Genomic DNA, 24,623 nt, shown 5'->3' with positions numbered 1-24,623 from the left:
TTCAGACATTGACTGGGCAGTTTCACATACTGCGATTGACTTCGTGCTGTTAACATATCCTAGAAGCGTAGTGCAAAAATTGCTAAACTTCCCTTAGGGATGCCTTGGACAGCTTTCTTCTAAAAGTGAAAGCTCCCTCAGAAGATGGAAATATGGAGCAGAAAGATAAAGAGATGAAATGCTTGCCTAAATAAGAGGAATCCGAAGTCAGATGACCACTAGCAGAGGGCTTGAATTAGAAGCAGTAGGTCAGCTGCCTGCAGCCCATCTACTTAAATTGTGTGCCTTTATTCAGAAAAGCTCTCATGTACTTCATATCACAGTCTCCAGTCAGATTTTAAGTGTGACTTTCCTCCTATGATCTGTTAAGTTTTGCACTAAAAGGTGTTTTAGTATCCATAAATTTTTTTTCATATTTTTACCAAAAATGGAAACTGAGCCTAACTAGACGTCCAATTGTGGCTCATAAATTGCTGTCTGATATTTTTACTTGTACAAATACTGGTAAGTGGCATTTATCTGTTGATAAAACAGCTCATGTTTTGCCCTTAATTAGAATTTAAAAAGAAAAAAATGCAGGAAACAGAATGATATTTCAAGCTGATATTCCTTAATCTCAGCTTTCTGACATTGTGAATTTCAGATGCATCCATATTAGAGTATTTTATGGAACTAAGACATTTGGGGGCGACAGGTCTCGTGGGAATTAATTTGGTCAAAGAGATAATTGACAGCTATTACTGAATTTTCTTATATATAATAATCCAAGCACTGTATACTTTCATCTTTCTAGAATGTTGGCAGGGGATGGAATTTGGCTTAGACTAGCTTGTTTCTTTCCTGTAGGTTAGTGTATTTAATGTGCTTCCTCTACTAAACTACTAAATCTCACTGGTGGTATTTCTAATGCTGTTAATTCTGTTATGTGGAAAAAGCTGGAGAGGCAGGTCACATTTATCAGAGATTTTTGCGGCAACTCAAAATTGTCTCCTTTGAGCACTGCACCATAGGGTCTATTTATGTACAAAATTTTAAGATCAAAATAAATATTTTAGCTTGACTTAAAATGTTTCTTTAGTGAATTAAATGTTCATCTGAACAGATTTTTTAAAAATCACCACATATTGAATTGAGGACAAGAATTAGGTCACAGCAAGGATTATTTTAGCAGGTCTTGGTTTTTTAGTATCAGTTGTCTAGCCAGAAGTTTAAAATGCAGATCTCTTATTAACAGTTCATTTTCAGTTGTCCATTGAGAAATTCGCAGCACAGACTGCTAGGGAATCAGATTTCAACATTACCAGTCAGTATATCTACAACATAAAAATAAAAGCATGACATACTTCTGAAGAAAATTCTTTTGTTAACTAATTATTAATTACTTGTAGGTGAAAATTTTGACCAGAGTCCTTTGAGAAGAACATTCAAATCCAAAGTTCTGGCCCACTATCCTCAGAATATAGAATGGAACCCTTTTGATCAAGATGCAGTGAATATGGTACGTGTTTTTCTTTTCCTCTTTAGCCTTCTTTTTATTAAGGTAACAACACTGACTATATTTCGTATACCTACATTATTTCATTTCATTTAATCCTTTAAATAAACAATTCTATGAGATAGATAATATTATCCTTATTCTACAGATGTGGAAATGAAGCTCAGAGAAGTTAAGTAACTTGTCTAGGGTCCCCATAGCAAATAAGGGCACACAGCAGACCCCAAAAGCCCATTTTCTTTTCGTACTAATATGCTGTGGGTTTGTGTTGAGTGATGCGTAGGTGGCCTGATAAACAGGGATATTGCTTGGCCTAGAGGGAAGCCTGATAGAAGGAGCATGTTTACAGTTTTCATATTTCAAGACCTGTTGTTTGATGGGCCTGTAGTTTATCATATTCACAAAGTAAAGAGGGAAAGAAACAGTGCATCATTTAGATGTTTGTAGGAGTTTGTTTATAAGGCATTTGAATTAATGTAATGAATGACCAGGGGTGGTGACAGGTACCTTTAGAGGTTCTTAGAAATACAGTAGGCCATAGTTGTCACATTTAGCAAGGGCCCTGCTTATTTTGGACATCTCTGAACCCTGTGATTATAAAAGTCAGGAGTCTCCAAAGTGAGCTTATCAGACATCAGGCATGATAGTCACAGAAGTGATTCAAGGTGGACTGAAACACCAGTATGTGTAGTTTTTTTTGACTATTTTAAAGTAGAGCCAAAAGACCCCATTATAATGTGATACTATAAGGGAAGGAAATTAATATTTAGTCAGTGCCTGCTAGGTACTTCGTGCATGTTACTTTTCACATACATGCTGCATGCACCCAAGTAAGAGGATTCTTACTTATGTCTCACAGAGGAAAAGTTCCTTGCCCCACATTATGCAGGGAGTCTCAGAGATTAAGTACAGATCACTTTTACTCTCTAGCTCACTGTTTCCCCATCTACATCCTGCTTCCCCCAAAGAAAAACTGTATAATTTAGTTTTGACCTGGCCCAAGATGATAGGGAATACCCTGCACCCTTTGTGGTATTTCTGTACCATGTCAGTCCGGGCTTGCTCCAAGGAGGGCATAGCGTGGCCCTTTTTCTAAGGACAAATGCCTAAGACACTGGCACTTTGACTTTGGTTCTATACAGAGCACAGTATAATTACTTCTTGAAACTGTACCAAAAAAGGAGACATGCCATTCTGCCGGGAGTGAGTGCCGAGAGGCCTTAGCCTCGGCTTGGTGGAGACGGCACTCCAGATATTAAGGAGAACACAACTGGTAGTTATATTTATGAGACGTAGAGGAGCACAGACAAGCGTCTGACTGAAATAGCTAGCAAACAGCAGTGACAAAAAATAATGTATCCTCTGCTTCTGCTAGCAAATTAAAGGAAAGATACTAAAGAAAAGAATGTTAGTCTAAATAAAGCAATGGAAAAATGGGTAAGAATGTAAATAGGTATAACACTTCTTCAATTAGTAAGATGTTTCAAAATATAAATTACTCTGTGAGGACTGAGAAGGGTGCCCAGAGGTAGGTTCTCACTACAATGTGAATTCACTCATTTGGAACCAAATGCCACGCTTGGTGTGTTCTTTGTTTTATCATTTGATTGGATTAGTAGTGAGAGATCCATGATGGCTTCAGTCTCTGTAGGGAAAACATTCATCTTTAAAGCATTTATCAGCTTCCCTCATCTGTCTTTGGTATTTGCTTTATCCCTATGCCTCTGAGGTGGTTTTATGGAAGCGGCAAAAGGTTCCCTCTGAAGAATAAACACCTAGACTTGTGTTTTGATGGTTAAGCACTGCACAGCATTTTGTTTATTGTTGCAAATCTAAAAGGATTTGCTGGCGCTCCTTGAACATCTCTGAGAAGCGTCCCATTAAACTAGTCTGCATTTGGGTCATAGATTTACTGCCCTTAATTTCCTCTTTGATTTATTAATAAGTGCATTTGTATGAAGCTATAATTTATCCCCACCTAAAGGTAGAAAGCTTTGTTCTTGCCTTTAACGAAGTCCCACTCTGAGGTGTCGCCTTCTGTAATACCACTCATTTCTCCAGCAAGCGACCATGATGCTTTGAAGAAGGGTCATTAATTTCACAAAAATTAAGTACCCCAAAGTAATGAACTTTGTTAAGTAAAAAAATTCCTTGTGTATGAGTGCAGTGCAAACATAATAGAAAATGAGGAGAAGTGGCAGGTGAAATTGTTTCTGAATAAAATGCTTTTTATGTCTCGTGGTTGCTGACTGAGAGTTTTTTATGGAGGAAAGAAAAGGAAGCACCATAAAACAGAGGAGCACAATAATCCTGTACCTTCACCCGGAATTAATGTGAACATGGACAAATTTGCTTCAGATCTGTGTCTTTCCTCTTAACTAAAGCCTGGCAAGCAGGGCAGACATGTCCCCCCGCGTTCCCGTCAGTTCACCTCTCTAAGGTAATCTGCATATTGGCAGCCATGAGGTTTATGTTATGCTCTAATAGGTAGATCTTATCCTTAAAAATGTAGCAAACCTAGGAATTGTTAGGAAGAAAATATGGTCGACACCTTTTTAAGTAAGTTATATAAAATGTAAAGATTCTATTCTGTATATCGGTCCTAAATGAAACAACTGATATATGATATTTTAATAAGAATTTAAAAATTACTGTTAGAAATGTCTTTATAATCTTTAAAGCTCTAAGTTTACCATTTACTATTTGCTCCAATCCCAGAGGAGGTGGAGTGGATTGATAAGCAGAGAGTAAAGGGTTAGCTGAGAAAAAAACCTGTTGAGAAGCCCATCTTGCAAGATTCAGAGGAAAAGTAGCCGTACGTACTTGCCACAGACTTGGCACGTATTTGAATCTGAAACGGGTGACCCCAGGTGCGCCGGGCCCTCGGTGGGTGCTCCCTTTTCTTTCCTCCAACCTCCATAACAGCACTGATCTCATTATTTTGTAATTGTTTGTTTATATGTTTGTGTTTTCTACTAGACCGTGAGCCGCCCAAAGTGAGAGATTATTTTCATATTTATCTTTTGAATTACCAAGATCTAATGTAATACATTATATAAAATAAATGTTTATTAAAGGAAGAAAGGAGGGACGGACGGAGAGAAGGCAGGAAGAAAGGAAGGAAAAGCTGACCAGCTCTTTGAGTGTTTTCTGAGTAATTTGTCTTTTATTTGTGTATAAGAGAGTGCGTATAGGAGTCATAGAACTATAGAAAATGGAAAAAGGGATTTTTGAAATTCTAGCCAACCTGCATGAAGGAGGCCAGATTATAAGGTCATTTGGTCACTCAAAGCAGGAGAGGAGGTGCACAGCATGGTGAGCCCACTTTGGCTAAAGTAATCTGACGGCCAGGGGCAGTCTGTCAACAGTGACAGTTCTAGTTTTTAGTTGTTTATTGTAGAAGGGTGGGGTGGGGAGTAGGTGTGTTAATAAATAGCAATATTAGGGGACAAGAAGAGATTGTTGAATGCCATGGTGAGCAAATCTTGATTATTTATGTCTATATTTCTGAAAAAACACGTTTTCTGCCAAATAAACCTGGCAATTCATAAAACAATTCGCACTTCTAAGAAGCTGAAAAAAGCAATCGTGTTTTCTAACGTGTGGTTCCCAGATTAGAAATATAATTCTTTTTTTTTTTTATTTGTAGGAAGAGATTTTAAGAATTCTTAACATCTGTTATCTGTAGCATTAGAAAGTCATTCTTCGCTTACTCTGAACACAACTGTTGGCAACCTTTTCCTGTAAATGTTTGAACGTGTGCTCAAGAAAGCTGCAAACCTTAAAGGGAGTATTTGGCAGCTGTTCAAAAACAGCTTGAGTTGTAATTTCTTGGTTTACGATGTCAGGAAAGCCTATCAATTAAATTAAATCTTTGTGTTGACTTTGGAGGTCACTCTGTTTATTTTTCTGTATTTGCCTACTCCATTTAGAAAGCAAGCTACAGATTGAATCAAAAGAGGAACTAAATCTGGTCCTGTACCCCTCCTCCCCGCTGTTGTTTTTTCCTGTTTTCTTTGCCCATTCATTCATCCATTTGTTCATTCAACAAAAACACACGTGCCGTGCCCTGTACCAGACAAGCTTGAGGTTCTCCTGGAGCAAGGGTGTCTCCAATTCTCCTTCCTACAATCTTTACTGAGGGCAGTAAATGTGTCAGATGAGCTTTCCTTCCTATCAGCAGAGGATCTCATCTTGCTATGAGGAAAGCGGCCTTAATGTGAAGACATAAATATGAGAAGACCTTGCCCTGGCCTTCCTTATACAGTTATTCCCAAGACTGGGAGTGAACCATTTTCTCCCCTGGCAAATCCAGATGCTCATGTGTTTTACCTGAGCCTGGATCTTACTCTACCCAGATATGTGAAGTAATTTAATTCTTGTCAATGTATATAAAAGTAATTAAGTGAAGCTACCTTAGTTCCTTCCAAACCTCATGTTCGGTGACGTGAAATGTAAAGACATTTCCAGCAGCATAATAACGCCGAGCTTCACGGTTTTGCTTTCATCTTGATCAGTTGCCATTTATCATGGCCTCAAATAGTCTGTCGCTCCATGTATGGTGCTCTTGAGTGTTTAATGTTATTCAAATATAATTAATGCCAGTCTTTGAGTTGTTTGAACCTATAGATAAAATTAGAGAAACTAGTAATGTGGGTCAGTACACAGTGTACACGTGTGCATACAGTGGTGTAAAACTTCAATTGCTTCCCCATTCAGTAAGGACTTTCCAGGGGAGAAGTGACACTTTATTAGCATTTATAGGGAGAACACACTAATGTTTATGGAAAGGTAAAGGACAGCCTCTGTGAGGTTGTATGTGTGTAGTGGCTTACAGTAAGGGGGTATTCCCTTTCTCTGCTGCCGCATAACAAACCATCCCAATACTACTTAAGTGGCTTTAAACATGGGTTGGCAATTTTTTTTCCATGAAGGGTGAGATAGTAAATGGTCAAGGCATTGTGGGCCACGCAGTTTCTGTCACAGTCACTACTCTGCTGTTGTCGTGCAAACCAGCCGTAGACATTGCCTGGGTGGAGAGCGTCATGGTGTGCCTACAGAACAGGTGACAGGGTGGATTCGGCCTAAGTGCTGTAGTTTGTTGACTCTCGAGTTAAAACAACAGAATCGTGGGTTTGCCTACATCTCCTCAGCGTGAGTGCGCTTTGGCGGGGTGGCCCCTCTGCTCTGCTGCCTGGCAGTTAGGGTGGTTCAGAGGCTCAGGGATGGAGTCACTGAGGGTCGCTCACCCCCAGGTGTGTCTGCCGAGCTGGGAGCACAGCTGGGCTCCTCGGTCTCTAGGCACTTGCTCCATGTGGTCTTTCTGGCATGGCAGCTTCAGGTTAACCAAACTCGTTATTCGTTGGCTTAGGGCTCGAGGGTGTGTGCTCAGAGAGATGGAAGTGTACTGCCTTTTTAAACCTAGCCTCAGAAGTCACTCGCTGTCCCTTGTCACTTCCCTTGCCTTTTTTTTTTTTTTTTTAATAATTATTTTTTATTGAAGGGTAGTTGACACACAGTATTACATTACATGAGTTTCAAGTGTACAACACAGTGGTAGAACATTTATATACATAATTCTAGGTTCCAGCTATCACCCTACCAAGCTGTTACAATATCTTGACTATATTCCTTATGCTATACATTACATCCCGGTTACTAATTTATTTTACCATTGGAAGTCTGTCCTTTTTTTTTTTTTTTTTTTTTTTTGTGAGGGCATCTCTCATATTTATTGATCAAATGGTTGTTAACGACAATAAAATTCTGTATAGGGGAGTCAATGCTCAATGCACAATCATTAATCCACCCCAAGCCTAATTTTTGTCAGTCTCCAATCTTCTGAGGCATAACAAACAAGTTTTTACATGTAGAACAAATTCTTACATAATGAATAAGTTACATAGTGAACAGTACAAGGGCAGTCATCACAGAAACTTTCGGTTTTGCTCATGCATTATGAACTATAAACAGTCAGTTCAAATATGAATACTCATTTGATTTTTATACTTGATTTATATGTGGATACCACATTTCTCTCTTTATTATTATTTTTAATAAAATGCTGAAGTGGTAGGTAGATACAAGATAAAGGTACAAAACATAGTTTAGTGTTGTAAGAGAGCAAATGTAGATGATCAGGTGTGTGCCTGTAGACTATGTGTTAATCCAAGCTAGACCAGGGCAATAAAACATCCACGTATGCAGAAGATTTCTCTCAGAACGGGGGGGTGAGGTTCTAAGCCTCACCTCTGTTGATCCCCAATTTCTCACCTGATGGCCCCCCTGCGACTGTGCCTGTCTTAGGTTGTTCCTCCCTTGAGGAATCTTACCCGTCTCTGGCTAACCAGTCATCTTCCGGGGCCATACAGGGAAATGTGAAGTTGGTAAGTGAGAGAGAAGCCTTATTGTTTGAAAAAGTTAGCTTTTTACTTCTTTGCATATTTATGCCCTGTGGCTTCTATGCCCAGCATTTGTCTTGAGGTATCTTTACCACTTGGAAGAATTATGATACTCGGTAAATTTGATATGAGGCACAAATTCTATTTAAGGGTTGTAATTAGGAAGGAAGAAGAAAAGCTATAGAAGTAGCAGGCGGAAGAAAACATGGGAAGATTGATTATTTCTTTGATATATCTTCTTGTAGAGTAACTTCAGCATGTACAGGTTTTAAGCTACTACTTAGATTGCACACACACATTAACATAATAGGAGTATAGTTACATAACCAAAGCATATCTGTAATTACCAGCCATCTGCAGTGAAACCAAGAAAACCAGTTAGGCACCTTAGGCATTTGTGAAAACTTATCTATGATATGGTGGATATTGTCCAACTGAACTTGAACAGTCTGAGAGAAATCAGACAAATTAAAACAACCCATTCCTGGGGACTGTTCACATGCCATATGTTCTTTTAACAGTAAATAGTTTGTAGTTGTAAGACTTTGGAGCGCTACAATTTGCACTTCTCCAAATTCTTGGTTGAGTTCCAACAGTATAGATCCAGTCAAATTTGTTGTTTTACTGTATGCACAGGCCAGCTTAGATATCTCCTTCCTCATTCCCATGGCAAGTCCAGGAACTGGTGGGATGAGTGCATCTACAGCTGTAGCAGTGCGTGGATCTTTGTTGGGGTTTTTTGATGATCATCTTCTGGCATGAGTCTTCCAGAGAGTGCAGATGTTGGAAGTTCTTTTTCATATCGTATCTTAGTTCATTTTCGGGGTAGCCCAATTAGGCTTTGATCCTCTGTATAAACACAAACAGACCCTTTGCCTACACTTTTATATGCCCTTTATACCCTTGTGTAGAACTCGTTGGAGGTTACCACACAGAAACTGCCCTTTTTTTTTTTTTTCTATCCCTAATCTACACTTACATGACGAATATTATGTTTACTAGGCTCTCCCCTATAAACCCCTTTACAGTCACTGTCCATCAGCATAGCAAAATGTTGTAGAATCACTACTTGCCTTCTCTGTGTTGTACAGCCCTCCCTTTTCTCCTACCCCCCCATGCATGTTAATCTTAATACCCCCCTACTTCTCCCCCCCTTATCCCTCCCTACCCACCCATCCTCCCCAGTCCCTTTCCCTTTGGTACCTGTTAGTCCATTCTTGAGTTCTGTGATTCTGCTGCTGTTTTCTTCCTTCAGTTTTTCCTTTGTTCTTATATTCCACAAATAAGTGAAATCATTTGGTATTTCTCTTTCTCCGCTTGGCTTGTTTCACTGAGCATAATACCCTCCAGCTCCATCCATGTTGCTGCAAATGATTGGATTTGCCCTTTTCTTATGGCTGAGTAGTATTCCATTGTGTATATGTACCACATCTTCTTTATCCATTCATCTATTGATGGACATTTAGGTTGCTTCCAATTCTTGGCTATTGTAAATAGTGCTGCAATAAACATAGGGGTGCATCTGTCTTTCTCAAACTTGATTGCTGCGTTCTTAGGGTAAATTCCTAGGAGTGGAATTCCTGGGTCAAATGGTAAGTCTGTTTTGAGCATTTTGATGTACCTCCATACTGCTTTCCACAATGGTTGAACTAACTTACATTCCCACCAGCAGTGTAGGAGGGTTCCCCTTTCTCCACAGCCTCGCCAACATTTGTTGTTGTTTGTCTTTTGGATGGCAGCCATCCTTACTGGTGTGAGGTGATACCTCATTGTAGTTTTAATTTGCATTTCTCTGATAATTAGCTATGTGGAGCATCTTTTCATGTGTGTGTTGGCCATCTGTATTTCCGTTTTGGAGAACTGTCTCTTCAGTTCCTCTGCCCATTTTTTAATTGGGTTATTTGTTTTTTGTTTGTTGAGGCGTGAGAGCTCCTTATATATTCTGGACGTCAAGCCTTTATCGGATGTGTCATTTTCAAATATATTCTCCCATACTGTAGGGATCCTTCTTGTTCTATTGATGGTGTCTTTTGCTGTACAGAAGCTTTTCAGCTTAATATAGTCCCACTTACTCATTTTTGCTGTTGTTTTCCTTGCCCGGGGAGATATGTTCAAGAAGAGGTCACTCATGTTTATGTCTAAGAGGTTTGTGCCTATGTTTTCTTCCAAGAGTTTAATGGTTTCATGGCTTACATTCAGGTCTTTGATCCATTTTGAGTTTACTTTTGTATATGGGGTTAGACAATGGTCCAGTTTCATTCTCCTACATGGAGCTGTCCAGTTTTGCCAGCACCACCTGTTGAAGAGACTGTCATTTTGCCATTGTATGTCCATGGCTCCTTTATCAAATATTAATTGACCATATATGTCTGGGTTAATGTCTGGATTCTCTAGTCTGTTCCATTGGTCTGTGGCTCTGCTCTTGTGCCAGTACCAAATTGTCTTGATTACTATGGCTTTATAGTAGAGCTTGAAGTTGGGGAGTGAGATCCCCCCTACTTTATTCTTCTTTCTCAGGATTGCTTTGGCTATTCGGGGTCTTTGGTGTTTCCATATGAATTTTTGAATTATTTGTTCCAGTTCATTGAAGAATGTTGCTGGTAGTTTCATAGGGATTGCATCAAATCTGTATATTGCTTTGGGCAGGATGGCCATTTTAACGATATTAATTCTTCCTAGCCACGAGCATGGGATGAGTTTCCATCTGTTAGTGTCCCCTTTAATTTCTCTTAAGAGTGACTTGTAGTTTTCAGAGTATAAGTCTTTCACTTCTTTGGTTAGGTTTATTCCTAGGTATTTTATTTTTTTTGATGCAATTGTGAATGGAGTTGTTTTCCTGATTTCTCTTTCTGTTGGTTCATTGTTAGTATATAGGAAAGCCACAGATTTCTGTGTGTTGATTTTGTATCCTGCAACTTTGCTGTATTCCGATATCAGTTCTAGTAGTTTTGGGGTGGAGTCTTTAGGGTTTTTTATGTACAGTATCATGTCATCTGCAAATAGTGACAGTTTAACTTCTTCTTTACCAATCTGGATTCCTTGTATTTGTTTGTTTTGTCTGATTGCCGTGGCTAGGACCTCCAGTACTATGTTAAATAACAGTGGAGAGAGTGGGCATCCCTGTCTAGTTCCCGATCTCAGCGGAAATGCTTTCAGCTTCTCGCTGTTCAATATAATGTTGGCTGTGGGTTTATCATAGATGGCCTTTATTATGTTGAGGTACTTGCCCTCTATTCCCATTTTGCTGAGAGTTTTTAACATGAATGGATGTTGAACTTTGTCAAATGCTTTTTCAGCATCTATGGAGATGATCATGTGGTTTTTGTCTTTCTTTTTGTTGATGTGGTGGATGATGTTGATGGACTTTCGAATGTTGTACCATCCTTGCATCCCTGGGATGAATCCCACTTGGTCATGTTCCCTTGCCTTTTACTTGACCAGGCCAGAGGTGGGCAAACTGGGGCCTTCAGGCCGGCTCCAGATGACTGCCTGCTTTATACATTCAGGGTCACTGGAACAGAGTTATGCCCCTTCCTTTCTGTGTTGTCATTGTACCATATGTGCAGTTCCGGTGTTGAGTGGCTGTGACAGACCATGTGACCTGCAGAGCTGGAACTGTTGATTATCTGGCTCTGGGCAGACCAAGTTTTAGGGTCCCTGGTGTGATGGCACCCTCAGCAGCTTACCCAGGTTCTTTATGGGAGAGTGGGAAGGTTCTGGGGCAGCATATGGAACTGGGAATATTGTTGGAGCCATTTTGAGCAAATACAGTCTGCCACAGGGAATGAGCCATGTGGATACATAAGGAAGATCGTCCCAACCAGAGGGAACAGCAGGTTCCGGCCAGCACCTGCTAGGGGTTTTCAGGGGAACGATGAGGCCGAACTAAAGGGCAGCGGGAGATGAAAGAGTGGACGCCGGGGCTGAGCCATTGAGGGCTTTACGGGGCCTCTATGGTAAGGGTCAGCTTTTAGTGAGTTGAGAGGCCATTGAAGGTTTTGAGAAGAGTGGCAAGATCCAGCCTATGTCATTTAAGGACAACTTTGGTTACATTATGGGGAATAGTTTATGCAGGACAAGGGTAAAAGCATGGAGACTGGTCCTGTGTATTAAACAGTCATCCAGGCAAGAGAAGAAGATGGCTTAGGTTAGAGTGGTAAGAGAAAAGGTGGGATTTGTTCCTGAGTGTATTTTTGAAGGTAGAACTGCCACTCTTTGTTAGTGGATTTGGATAATGGGGTGAGAGAGAGGGGTCAGAGGGCGCCCGAGGCCCCGAGGCAATGCCTTTGCTCCTTTGCTCCTTGGAACCCCTTTGAAAACCACTGCCCCTCAGTGCAGGAAGATCATGTGCTAAGAGGCACATCTGATTCTGTCCCCCTCCCACTAAAAACCCTCCAGACGCTTTCTGTTCTCCTCAGACTTCTGACGTGACCCACCAAGGCCCTTCGTGACCAGGCCTCTGGTTCTCCCACATTCTCCCACTGCCCCAGCCTTGCATCCTGTGCACACACACCCCAAACGTCTTTCATTTCCTCATGCCCTCATTTCTGTCTTCCCGGCTTTTGCACACGTGTGTGTCTGCCTTCTCCTCATCTCACTGACACCTGTGCTCATCCCCCGCTGTCCACTGGACTTCCTTCTCTTTTTCCTGGTAGCTCCCTCTTTTCTAATTGATGTCCTACTGCTACGTTTTCCCCATGGCAGCCCGTATTTACCCTGTTATTGCACTTCCCATACTTCGTAGCAAATGATTTCCTATCCAGCTGTCATCCTTCCTAAACCAGAAACACCATAGGAGCAGGGAGTGCTGTCTCTGTCACCATTGGGCCACCACCACCTGGCCTCACTCGTAAAATCACTACCTAAGAAGGGTTTGTTGACAGTTTGAAAGAAGGGCCTGTAACTTTTAAGACGAATTGCATTTACTTGGTAATGTGGACATTTGGGAGAACGTCTAAATTTTATACCAGATGGATTTTTAAATCTGGAAAAAGCCCATAATAATGCATGGTACATTTATTTCTGTGCAAAAAGCACATTACAGTACAGCAGTAGAAAGGACTATATAAAAAGTAATAATGATCATTATGTTAGGATGGTTCAATTACAAGGTCTGTTCTCTTTAGTATATTTAAATTTTTTCTGTAATTTGTTTGACTTCTTTCATTTAAAACGTTTTCAAGATTCAATCCTACCTTTTAGAATATTTTAAGTTTCTTAAATAGGGCATCTCTAACTCCCCAGGTAATTTTGTTCCCAAACTCATCTCCATCCTAGGGAGTGCCCAAGACCTAAAATAAAATCTCTACGGGAAGTCATCTAAAAAGGCATCTTTCCCCCCTTCTGCTTCAGTAAATAAAAATCATTCTGTTTTCAAAGTTTCGTTTGCTAGGATGAAGGATCACACTGTTCAAAATTTTGAAAATGATACTGTTGGTTTTATTATTCTGTGTTTATAGCTTTTTTCCCATTTACCAGGTGAGCCTTCACCTATTTCCCAATTTCTCTGAAACATCATTAATCCAAAGATAGTACTTAAATATTTGTCAGTTCCTTTGCATATTATGTCTTCAAGTCATTGATTAATAGATGTTGTAGGCAAAGAGACTGAGGCTTGGGAAGTTACATAACTTGCTGGAGGTCATAGGCTTGAATAGAGTTTACTGGGACTTAGAAAAGGTCTTCTCGTTCTTAGTCAAGCCTCCTGCATGTTATAACACATAGGCAGTAACATAGTAGTATCATCCTTGTATACACATTCCTTTGAAGAATAGTTTTATCTACATGTAAATGAGGAACTTAAAGTGTATCTGCTTAAGGCTACTACTGATAGCGTTAAATCAGTGTCTTTCTGAATCGTATTACGCTAACAACGAACTTCCTGTCTGGTTTGAAGTTACCTGTTCGTTGCATTTTGATGCTGTTCCTCCTTCCTCCGCAGTTGTGCATGCCTAAAGGGCTCTCCTTCAGAACACAGACTGACAACAGAGACCCTCAGTTCCACTCATTTATAATCACCCGGGAAGATGGTTCTCGCACGTACGGCTTTGTTCTCACTTTCTATGAAGAGGTAACAAGTAAGCAGATCTGCACAGCAATGCAGACACTCTACCAGATGCACCACGCAGAGCACTACAGCAACGCGTGTGCCTCGTCCTCCTGCAGCATGGACTCGCTGGCCAGCAGTATCGATGAGGGAGATGCCACTTCCCTTTTGAAACTCCAGCGATACAACTCCTACGACATCAACCGAGACACCCTGTACGTCTCAAAAAGTATATGCTTGATCACACCACTGCCCTTCATGCAGGCCTGCAAGAAATTCCTCACCCAGCTGTACCAGGCAGTCAGCTCACAGCAGCCGCCACCCTTGCCGCTTGAGAGCTACATCCACAACATTCTCTACGAGGTGCCCCTCCCGCCCCCAGGGAGGTCACTGAAATTCTACGGCGTTTATGAGCCCGTCATCTGCCAGCGGCCTGGGCCCAACGAGCTCCCCCTCTCCGATTACCCTCTCCGAGAGGCCTTCGAGCTCCTGGGACTGGAGAACCTGGTGCAGGTGTTCACCTGCGTCCTCTTAGAGATGCAGATCCTTCTCTACTCACAAGGTAGGTCTTCTGGGATTTTAAGTCTCCCCAGATGGGGACTTGTGCTCCTCCCAACGGCTGTATGTCCATGGGGTCTATTTTTAGCACCAAATATAATGGTCAGAAGTCTCTTCTGTTTCGTGTAAAAGGAGCTGTTATAGGTGGGCTCAGAGGCTGAGATGTTACTTCTCTCTGAGGTGGCAAGGACTGCAGAGAAAAAGAGGAAGGGATACAAAAGCATTAATTTGGCTGAGTTGAGTGTATCTACTTTTTTAATGGAAATAACCCCCGTTTTCCTGATAATACCTAACACGTATTTCTTTTCATAATGAAAGTGAGAAAATCCTGTTAGTACTAGGAACATGGAGACTTCTCATTTTTTTTTTTACAGATTAGTCAAGGTTGATGTCAAAACTCAGCTGACATTGGAAAGGGATAAACAAACTTGCTTCCTAAGGCCTGCAGCTTTGCCTGGGGGCATTTCAAGTGGTGAGAGGAGGGACCAGCATTAAATAGTCCTGACTGTCCTGGGTCTGGAAGTTCAGCCCAGTTATGTGGGGTCACCTTGTTTTGTTTTGTTTTAATCCCAAGAGGAAGTTACCTTCCTGATGGCTTTTCATTCAGAGTTCTCCCAACACATGCTTAAAAATCTCAGGAAATCGGGGCTTTATTTTCCCTATGCATTTATGATGACTAATGTTGAGCCTTCGCTGGAGTTGAGGTTCCAACCTGAACGTGAATTTGCCGGGGAAATAGAGACGCCGTGTCCGAATGGATAGTGAATTGAAGGGAAATAGAAAATGGTTCCTGTGCAATGGTGGGTCCTCTGAAAATAGGGCACAGACATTTGGGCTAGCATTTTGCTAACTTGCACTGTCTAGCAGAATTGTAGTGCAATCTCCTGACTGCTGCTGTCAAGCCTATTTTACCAGTTTTTTTTTCTTGTCTATTAAAAAATATGTGAGGCTGAGCCAAGTAGGCTATATTTGTACTTCCCATCTTGTGTGTATGTTGACACTATTTATGTGTTGACAGCCCTTCACGAGGTTGTATTTTCTTCAGTTTATCCTACATAATGTTCTTTGATAACGTGTTCCAGTATCTTAATTTTCCTTGTCAGGAAGTTCTTTAAGGGCCAGTCTTCCTTCCCTCTTGCTCTTACTTTCCTAGGGCGTCATTTCCTGCAGATTACCCTTTTGTGTCTGAAAGATTTAGCTTAAGTAATTCTCTCTTCCTTTCTATTTCTACCTTTCTTGCTTTTTTGCCTGAAGCAGGTTGGGGTTGGAGAGCTGCTAGAAGGGGTAGGAGCTTGGAGCTTAATACCCTCAGGTGTTCTAGCCTATCAGAAAAAATAACTGTAGATCCTGGATGTACAAGGGATCTTCAAGGCCGTTAGTTTAGTTTAGTAATGCTCTTCCTAGAGAAGCAGTTTGGGTCAGAAAGAATATTGGGTTATTTATTTATTTTATTTTGTTATCATTAATCTACAATTACATGGAGAACATTATGTTTACTAGGCACCCCCCCTCACCAAGTAAGAATATTGGTTTTTGAACTTATAAGCATCCTGGGTTCAAATCTCTGCTCGGTCACTTACTAACTGTAACCACGGGCGAGTTCATCGTCTTCCTGAGTATCAGTTACCCCATCCTTCCTCCCTCTCACTGAAAAACTGTGAAGGTTAAATAAGAAAACCTATACAGACCACATAGGTAGCTGGTACTGACTAAATGATAATGTGATTTAATTATTACTGGTTTTATTAGTCCTACATAAACCTCTGTAAATTAGGCATATCTTAAATTGTGAGGGTCCAACCTAGAACTGACTGCCTTTGAAGGATAACTTATGTTAAGTAGCCCGAAGCATTTGTGTCAAGGTTGCAGACCTAATGAATGTTCTCATACACTGAATGTCAATGCTTTTTTTAGAAGACAAAAACAAAACAAAACCTCCATTGTCACACTTCCTGTTTTAAATAGCCCTAGACTCTTGCTGCCTGTGCTCTGTCCTGAGCCCTCCTCTTTCTGCTCTGTTTGGTTAGCTGGTGTATGGAGTCCATTTAAAGTTACAGTCGACTAATAAGCTACCTGTTTATTTCAGTTTCAAATGAAGAATGAGTTTTTAGGAGCATGTTTTTGTACTCAAAAGAGTGTTTCTTCTTTTTTTGCTAACTTGGTCTTAATACTGTCCACCAAGTATTAGCATTTTAAGCATTTGATTCTTGTGTTAGCTAAATCCCATAAATCATGATCTGATGCTTTCATCATTTAAGAATTTTTAAATTTCCATTGATTTTTTACTATTTGCCTTGCTTTTAGCCTACTTTTTTGCTTTCTTTTGAAGTAATCAAAATGTTTTTTCTTGTTTCAGTTTTTTCCATTTAGTTAGTTTAGAAGTTATATTCTTAATGGTAAATTTTGGAATTTCAACGTGAACACTTAGTCTTATGTTAATCAGAATCTTTAAAATACAAGTACTGTGGCTTACTTGCTCAGAATTTTGATAGTCCTTCAAATTAGATATTTTGTTTATATACTTGGTTTTGCTTGAATTTACCCACTGTTAAATAAGAAAAATTCAACTCAGTAAAATTTTAAAGATCCAGTTGGCTTTATTAACCACTTTATAAATTGGGCAGCATGCCATCTGGCAGCAGATGGGAGCTGCAAAGGGCTACTTTAGAAAGGGAAAGGTTTTAAGGCAGGACAGGGGAGTCATAAACAGAAAAAATGATCATTTTGAGTGAGGTCACCTTCCTTTGGGATCAAACAGATCTTGTTAGGTAGATTTCCATCCTTTTTTGAGGGATGAGGAGGGCCCCTGTTTCAGATTCCCTTGTTAATGCTGACCAGAAAAATCCCTGAATGGTTAAGGTACATTTCTGGGGAAGATTGAAACTGTAAGTAGGTTAGGTATTAGGCCCTGGTTTGGTGAGGAAGCCTAGCATAAGCGACTCCATTTGGGGCCTGTGGTTTTCTTCCTAACACCACAATTGCCACTTAAGAAAACTCATGTTGCATTTCTTAGATATTTCTTGTAGGGTCAGTCTCTTTCCTAAAGTGTATCCTTAGGTGTTCCTTAAGTGAGGTGGCATTCTCTTTTAGATCTGTTCAGCTGAAAATGTTTTTATTTTGTTCTTGTTTTTAAAAGATGGTTTCATTGGATATTAAATTCTAGGTAAAAGTTTCTCATATAGTCTATGATTCTGTAACATCTTACTGTGTTGACAGAGTAATTGCACTAGAGGGGATAAGGATTTATTAATATGGATAACTGTTGAATTGCTGTGTTGTATATTTGAAACCAACATAAGATTGTATATCAGTGATACTTTAATTTTAGAAAAAGTTTCTCTCTCTTTCTCTCCCAACACTTTGAAAATAATCTATCTTCTAGTTTCCAGTGTAGCCTTTGAGAAGCCATCTGTCATAATCATTCTAATTGTCATTTCTTGGCCAGAAATCTATCTTCTCACCCTGGTTATATATAAGATTTTCTGTTTTCCTTTGGTGTACTGTATTTTGACTGTGATTTTTCTAGATGAGGGTTTCTTTATTTGTTCTGCTTGTGATTCATTGTGTTTCCTGAAATCTAGGGTTAATATCTTTCAACAGTTCTGGAAAATTCTCAGATGTCTTTCCAAATATTACTTCCATCCATCATTTTTCCTTTTTGTCCTCCTGAAACTCTTAATGAAACATGTTAATCTATCTCACTCAATCTTCGATACCTCTCAGCCTCTTTTTCTATTTCTTTGTCTTTCTGTTGCATTCTGTGATTTCTCCATATCTGACTCCCAGATTAATTGTCTTTTTACGTGTGTTTAGTCTGTATTAACCCTTCCTTTGACATTTACATTCATTGGTCATATAAACAGTCTTATTCCTTAATTCTTCCTTTAATTTCCATAAGCATATTAAACATACAAATTTTATATCATTTATGAGATATATTCCTTATCTGATGGGTTGAGGATTGAGGGTTTATTCCTCTAGGAATTATCTATATTTTCTTTCACTAGGCATCTGAGTTCACTGGCAACACAGGTCTGCTTTAAACTGAAAGTCTCCCCTTAGTGTTTATTAGGGCCATACAAATAGCATGAGTTTCAGTCCCAAACATACCCCAAAGCTGGCCAGTAGGTAGACATTCTCAGGGGCTTTCCCCCTGCCTTCCAGAGCTAGGGCCAGGCCAAACAACTTCCCTTGGCAGTACAGGACTTTCTGTCGTTATTGTTCTGTTTTTGTTTCTCCTTTCTAGATCTCTTTTCCTGTAGGTTTCTATCCTTTTTGTGTCCTAAGGTCTGAATCTCAGCCTTCCTTGGATTTTGTCCCCCAGCGTGCACAGAATTAACGGTCCTGAAGACGGCAGACCCTTCAGCTTTGCCCACTGGATTCCTGCTCTTACTCTGTTCCTGGCTCCCAGTGACTCCCTCCCCTCCTCCTTTTTTTTTTTTTCAAACAGATACATATATTCATTTATTGGGTGTTTTTAAATTATTTTATTTAGCATTTCTAGTTTAGTTTGGGAGCTCTAGTCCTCCATACTGCCATAAATAGACGTGTTTAAAAAAGGTCATGGAACTAGAAATTAAAATGAACAGATTGATTTTGGCAGTTATTATAGGAAATAGTAACTGCTAGGCACAAGTTAACTTACTAGTTTAAAACTAATATAAAATAGGTAGATAATCCAGATGTTTTCTCTTTTACCAACAATTACCAATTACATTTAACCAATTTTAAATAATTTAAGTATATAGTTATATACATAGATACTTTGTTTTTGTCTTAACCTCTGTTGAAGCAATAGGAGATACTACTTTTTACAGGCACTCATGATGTTAGAATTATATTCTAATGAATGTATATTTTTATTTTAGATAATTTTATTTTAAAATGCCTCATATCAGTCCATTGCCAATGATTTTTAGAGGCTCTACAGAGTGTCATGGCTAACTGCTGTAATTAATGTACTTTTTGCACTTGAAATTATGGATTAAATAAGACCTTTTAATGGAAAACAATTCTCAATGAATACTTAGATCATTACACATTTTGAAAACCCCATTTGACTTTGCAACACGTGTATACCTTCTTAAGAAGTCATCTAATGTCAAATTAAAAATCCTTTTCAACTTAAATTCAAATCATTCATTATCACAGATTATCCATATTTTGTGGATTCTGTTGCCCACAGATTATCTACGTATAGATTAGGTTTAACAATTTTTTTAATTGTGGTAAAAAAATATGTATTAAATATGTTATCTTAATTATTCTGTAGTGAACAGTTCAGTAGTGTTAACTATATTCACATTGGTGTCCAACCAATCTCCAGAATGCTTTCATCTTGTAAAATTGAAACTCTGTACCCATTAGACAACTCCCCATCCCCCCATCCTCCTAGTCCAGGCAACCACTATTCTACTTTGTTTTTTTGAATTGACTGCTTTAGTTACCTCATAGAAGTAGAATCACATGCTATTTGTCTTTTTGTTACTGGCTTATTTCACTTAGCATAGTGTCCTCAAGGTTCATCCATGTTGTAGCATGTGACCAGATTTCCTCCTTTTTAAGGCTGTATAATATTCCATTGTATGTACAGTTAACCCGTGAACAATGAAAGTGTTAGGGATGTTGACCCCCTGTGCAGTTGGAAACCCATGTATAACTTTTGATTCCCCTAAAGCTTAACTACCGGAAGGCTTAATTATAATATAAACCATCAATTAACACATATTCTGTATGTTATATGTACATTATATATGTATTCTTAGAGTAAGCTAAAGAATATGGTTTTTCAGGTTGTTGCAAATTGCCAAAACATTTTACAGTACTTTTTTCAAAAACCATGTATAAGTAGACTCATGCAGTTCAAACTCGCGTTGTTCAGCCATCCACTGTATATACCATATTTTATTTATCCATTCAACCATTGGTGGACACGTGTGTAACTTCCACTTAGCTACTGTGAACAGTGCTACTATACTCATGTGCAAATATTGTTGCAAGATTCTGCTTTCATTTCTTTTGGATGTATACCCAGAAGTGGAATCTCAGCAGGTTTTTAATACCTAGTTACTTCCTGCTGCTGCCAGGCACATGTTGGTTTCCTGTGTTAATGATGCAGAATATGCTTTTAATAGCTCTAGTATATGCCATTATGTAACTGGCCATCATTCTTTTAACCAAATCTTTCTTGTTAGGTATTTAGGTTAGATAAATAGGTTACTGTTAGAAATCACCTTATATCTAGAATTGGAATTGCTGGGTCAATATGGTCTATATGTTTCTAAGCTATTGTTGGATATTGCCAAATAGAAAGAAAGCTCTAGCAATTTGTGAGAGCCCCCTTTCCTTCGCACCTTTGCTGTGATTTTCTTTTTAAATGTTTGTCAATCTGATAAAGGTTTTTTATCAAGCAAAATGCAGCTCATTTTTCACCCATCACTGAGGGCAAATTTTTGTTGTTGATTTGCATTTGTATTCTGCCTCATGTGATGCCTAAGTGAACCAACTTAGGCAGTTTTTGTTGCTGTTACAATGAAGTTTATTATGAAAACAGGTTGGTGTGGGACATGGGGACAGACAAATGCATTTGGTTGGGTGGCTTAAGTGAAGCATAGCTTCTTTACGCTGATGCCATACTTGCTGAAGGCCAGGGTCAAGTTCTGTATTGTTAGAGTACCTAACTATCCTCACTTTTGCTTCAGGAGGTGCCAGAGGCTATGCCCTTCATTTTGCAGTACTCTTGGGCATCACTGGGAATGTCTGGGATGAACTTGTGGAGCCAGGGAATGAGCTGAATTATGCCTGGGCCTGCAGCCTCCAAGCCTGCATGGTTCGGGGAGGATCCAGCCACTGCGCCTGGCTCATGGGTGTGTGATCCTCCAGCCACGTCGGGATGTTCCCTGGGGGCCTTCTGGACACGACTGGCCTCACTCCTGTTGGTGGGGCTTTGCCGTGTGTAAACCCCGCTAGGCGTGGCCTCCTCCTGGGGCGCTGCGCCACCAGCCCACACTGGAGTTGCCCTGGGCCACTGAGCTGGCTCCCTAGCCTGCACCACATGCGTTCCATGCCCCCTAGGCAGCTCTAGCCCCAGACCCTGAGGGCTGTCCTTGTTCTCCACAATGCTGCTGGTTAGACAGGGGCCCAAGTGGAGGAGGCAGGGCCATCTCAGAGTCTGCACATAAGCCCCTGCCAGGCAAATTTTTGATGGTATGCTTTATTGTGTAACATGGTCAAGCATAATTTTTTTAATGTCCAAATCATTTTATTGCATTTTGCATGCCTCAGATGTTAACATATTAATTTCTCAACACATTCATTAACCTCTCACTATGTAGTAGACCCTGTACCAAGTGCCAGAAGTTCTGAGATTAAAAATAGGGTCATTGCTCTCCAGGAAGTGATGGTGTATATAGTAGGAAAGAGAGACACATAAAAAGATACTTACAATAGAATAGTAATAGCTTTAGTGAGGTGAATAATTACTGTGATGGAAATAAGATACAGAAGCATGTGAAGTACACTCTAGTGATGATAAGAAGTATTCAAGAAAGGCTTCACTAAGGAACTATTGCCTAAGGAAAAAGTACAACCTAGCCAAGCAGTGCAGGGGGAAGGGACCTTCTGGACAGAGAACAATGGTATACAAAGGCACAGGGACTGTGGAAACACGTCATGTTCAGTGGATGAACTATAAGCAGATGATCTGACTATATGCGATGGCAGTAAGAAATGAGTCAGGAAAGGGCCAGATCATGCAGAGCCCCAAATGCTATGCTGAGGCGTGTCTTAAATATGAAAATAACTTCTTGTACACATTCATTACTTTGAGTATCAAAGAAAAAATAATTTTCCGAAAACACAGGAAAAGTGCTTACAGAAGAAAACTCTACCTTTTACTTCTTGATTTAGTTAAAAAGAATTATGTCTGGTTTCTGCTAAGTAATTGCATTATTGAAAAGTATGTGGCATTTCAACCAATCTTGAAGAGAGAGCAGAAGGACAAAGAACCCCCACAGGTGGGGGGAATTGTGTTGAAGGAAAAATAAGCCATGTATATCTGTCTTCCAATGTGTAATAGAAGAGAGGAAAATGTATTAATTTATTTTCACTTGCCATGTGAAAGTTTTCCATAATAATCAAAGCAAGAAAACAGCTCAAGGTGCTACTTGGCATTACGTGAAGGATTTATGTTTTCTGTGAGACTGAACAGTTTTCTCATCAACAGTAAATAAAGTAACCAAGTTTGCCAGGGATTTGATTTGACGGCTTAAAACCCCCTGGGCCTTTCAGCTGAAGTCCAAGCAGGAGACAGATTAAACCACACAGTGATTTAAACAGAGGAATATAATATGAAGAATTATTAAGCTGTAATAGGAAAGTATAAGACATGAAGAAAACTCTAAAAGGTACCCAAGGAAGGCAGACTTGGAAGGGAGGCCCGCCTCTCAAGGCTGCGGTTCATACCTCATTGAAGACGATGTGGCTGCAGCGCACTGGATGGTGGAGAAGGTCAGTGGGTCATCTGGGCCAGAGCTGACCTTCAGCTACTGGGCAAGTGGGGAACAAACCTCAGGCACGAGTCAGGGGGGCTGGTGAGAGGGGTGCTGTAGGTGAGAACTGAGCGTGCAGCATCCCTGTTAGGAGGTGGCTGCCAGCCCAGTCCCTGAGACGGCTCCCGCTGGGCATGTGGCTGGGGAAGTGAACTCCAGATGTCTGCACAGATCCACACCACTGACCCAACATCGCAGGAGGAGCGGGAACAAGCCCAGCTCTGCACAGGACACACCCAAATCTCAGAGCGAAGCCCATCCTCCTGCCCCGTCTCTCCAGCACCCCCTGCTGGCAATGCTGAGTCAAGTCTATTATCAGAGACCGGGTACCAAGTGAACTTGGAGCTGAGAGGCAATAGATAACTGGCACAGGATCTGACTGCTTAAAACCCTGAGCCTTTCATCTGTGTCTGGCTTATAATTGAGAACGAAATAATAAAGCAGCGCCTGACAGCCAGGAACTGATACAACTGTCCTCACAGCTCAGCCTCACGGTAACCGTGAGCCACTCACAACTAAGCCAGGCTGTTCTTCTGCAGTCTCACAAAAACATCCACTTGAAGCAAGGTCACTGTGCACCCCGCACAGTGTGAAACATCCTCCTGTCTCGCTACCCCGGGAGCTGCTGCTGCGCTTCCTCACCGTACAGCTTTGTCCTGGCTGCCTCTGTCTCCCCGTGCAGCAGCCCCGTGGAGACACCCAGCCGCAGAGCGGCCCAGGTCTCTGTCCAGAGCAAGTCTTCACTCCCAAATTATCCGGGCAAAGCCCAAATCCTGTGACAGGCTCTCCAAACCCTTGTACTAAGATATTCTGCACATTCCCAAGTGTGCGTTCTCCCTGTCCACGCGGAATGATGAATCCAACTAGTTCAAATGCAAATGTTCTTAGGGTTTTGAATGCAGAGCATTGACTGAATAAATGATTACTAAGTATTTCTGGGCCAAATTAATCTTTTTCTCTTCCTTTTCTTTAAAAAAATTATCCTTAAATAAAGTAGTCAGAAGTTGGAGGCTGGGTAAAGGATCATAGGAAGTATGTCCCCTCAAAGTTAAGTAAGAACTGTTAGGTAGGGTTTTTTCCCATTTAAATTTGTAAGAAATATAATTCTTTTTTAAAACCTAGATTTTGTTTTTGTTTTTAAGAAACTAGCTGAGCTAGAAACATTAACCTTTTTTTAGGAAAGTGATTGTCTTTGAAAACTAACCTTTCACTGAGCAAAACAAACCTTTATTTTTGTAATTATTTTTACAACAGTAAAACTCCATAAAAACCCAAAGGAAAACTAACAGCAGTTTTTAAAAGCTGCCAAATACAGACCAAAACGGTCAAGTTATTTTTATCATAGGCCGTAGACATGGGACATACTGTACATTTTTACCAGAATCAAATCATAAAATACATAAGTGAAGTGAGTATGAAGTTATGTTTCTCTTTCTTTGTATTGCCATGAGATCTGCTCACCTCAAACTTCAGGAGTGACCCGTGGAACAGATCTTCCTGGAAGGGGCTACATTGCCCTTTCTTTCCGTCATCCCTTCTCAGAGGCTTGGAGCCTTCAGAGGGTCCTTTCCCAC

The 24,623-nt window shown here is 40.3% G+C and overlaps 1 protein-coding gene and 1 long non-coding RNA gene across 11 annotated transcripts in view; one reads left to right on the top strand and one right to left on the bottom strand.

Annotated features, from left to right (window-relative positions):
- DENND5B (DENN domain containing 5B) overlaps nucleotides 1–24,623 on the top strand; it is a 175,019-nt gene that overhangs the window by 88,018 nt on the left and 62,378 nt on the right. For all 10 annotated transcript variants that reach the window (XM_036889193.2, XM_036889194.2, XM_036889195.2 and 7 more), the window contains 2 exons: nucleotides 1,389–1,498; nucleotides 13,838–14,504. In XM_036889193.2, the coding sequence (XP_036745088.2) occupies nucleotides 1,389–1,498; nucleotides 13,838–14,504 (777 nt within the window). The remainder of the gene's footprint in view (nucleotides 1–1,388; nucleotides 1,499–13,837; nucleotides 14,505–24,623) is intronic.
- On the bottom strand, nucleotides 258–24,623 carry LOC118914412 (uncharacterized). Its single transcript, XR_008993803.1, has 4 exons — nucleotides 22,964–24,623; nucleotides 13,797–14,690; nucleotides 5,911–6,118; nucleotides 258–1,313 (listed from the first exon to the last, which is right to left on the bottom strand). It is a non-coding gene; the product is annotated as an uncharacterized LOC118914412 (long non-coding RNA).

This window comes from Manis pentadactyla, chromosome 14 (genome assembly GCF_030020395.1).
Source record: "Manis pentadactyla isolate mManPen7 chromosome 14, mManPen7.hap1, whole genome shotgun sequence".
Lineage (NCBI taxonomy): Eukaryota > Metazoa > Chordata > Mammalia > Pholidota > Manidae > Manis > Manis pentadactyla.
This window is presented reverse-complemented; position numbering and strand designations above follow the sequence as displayed.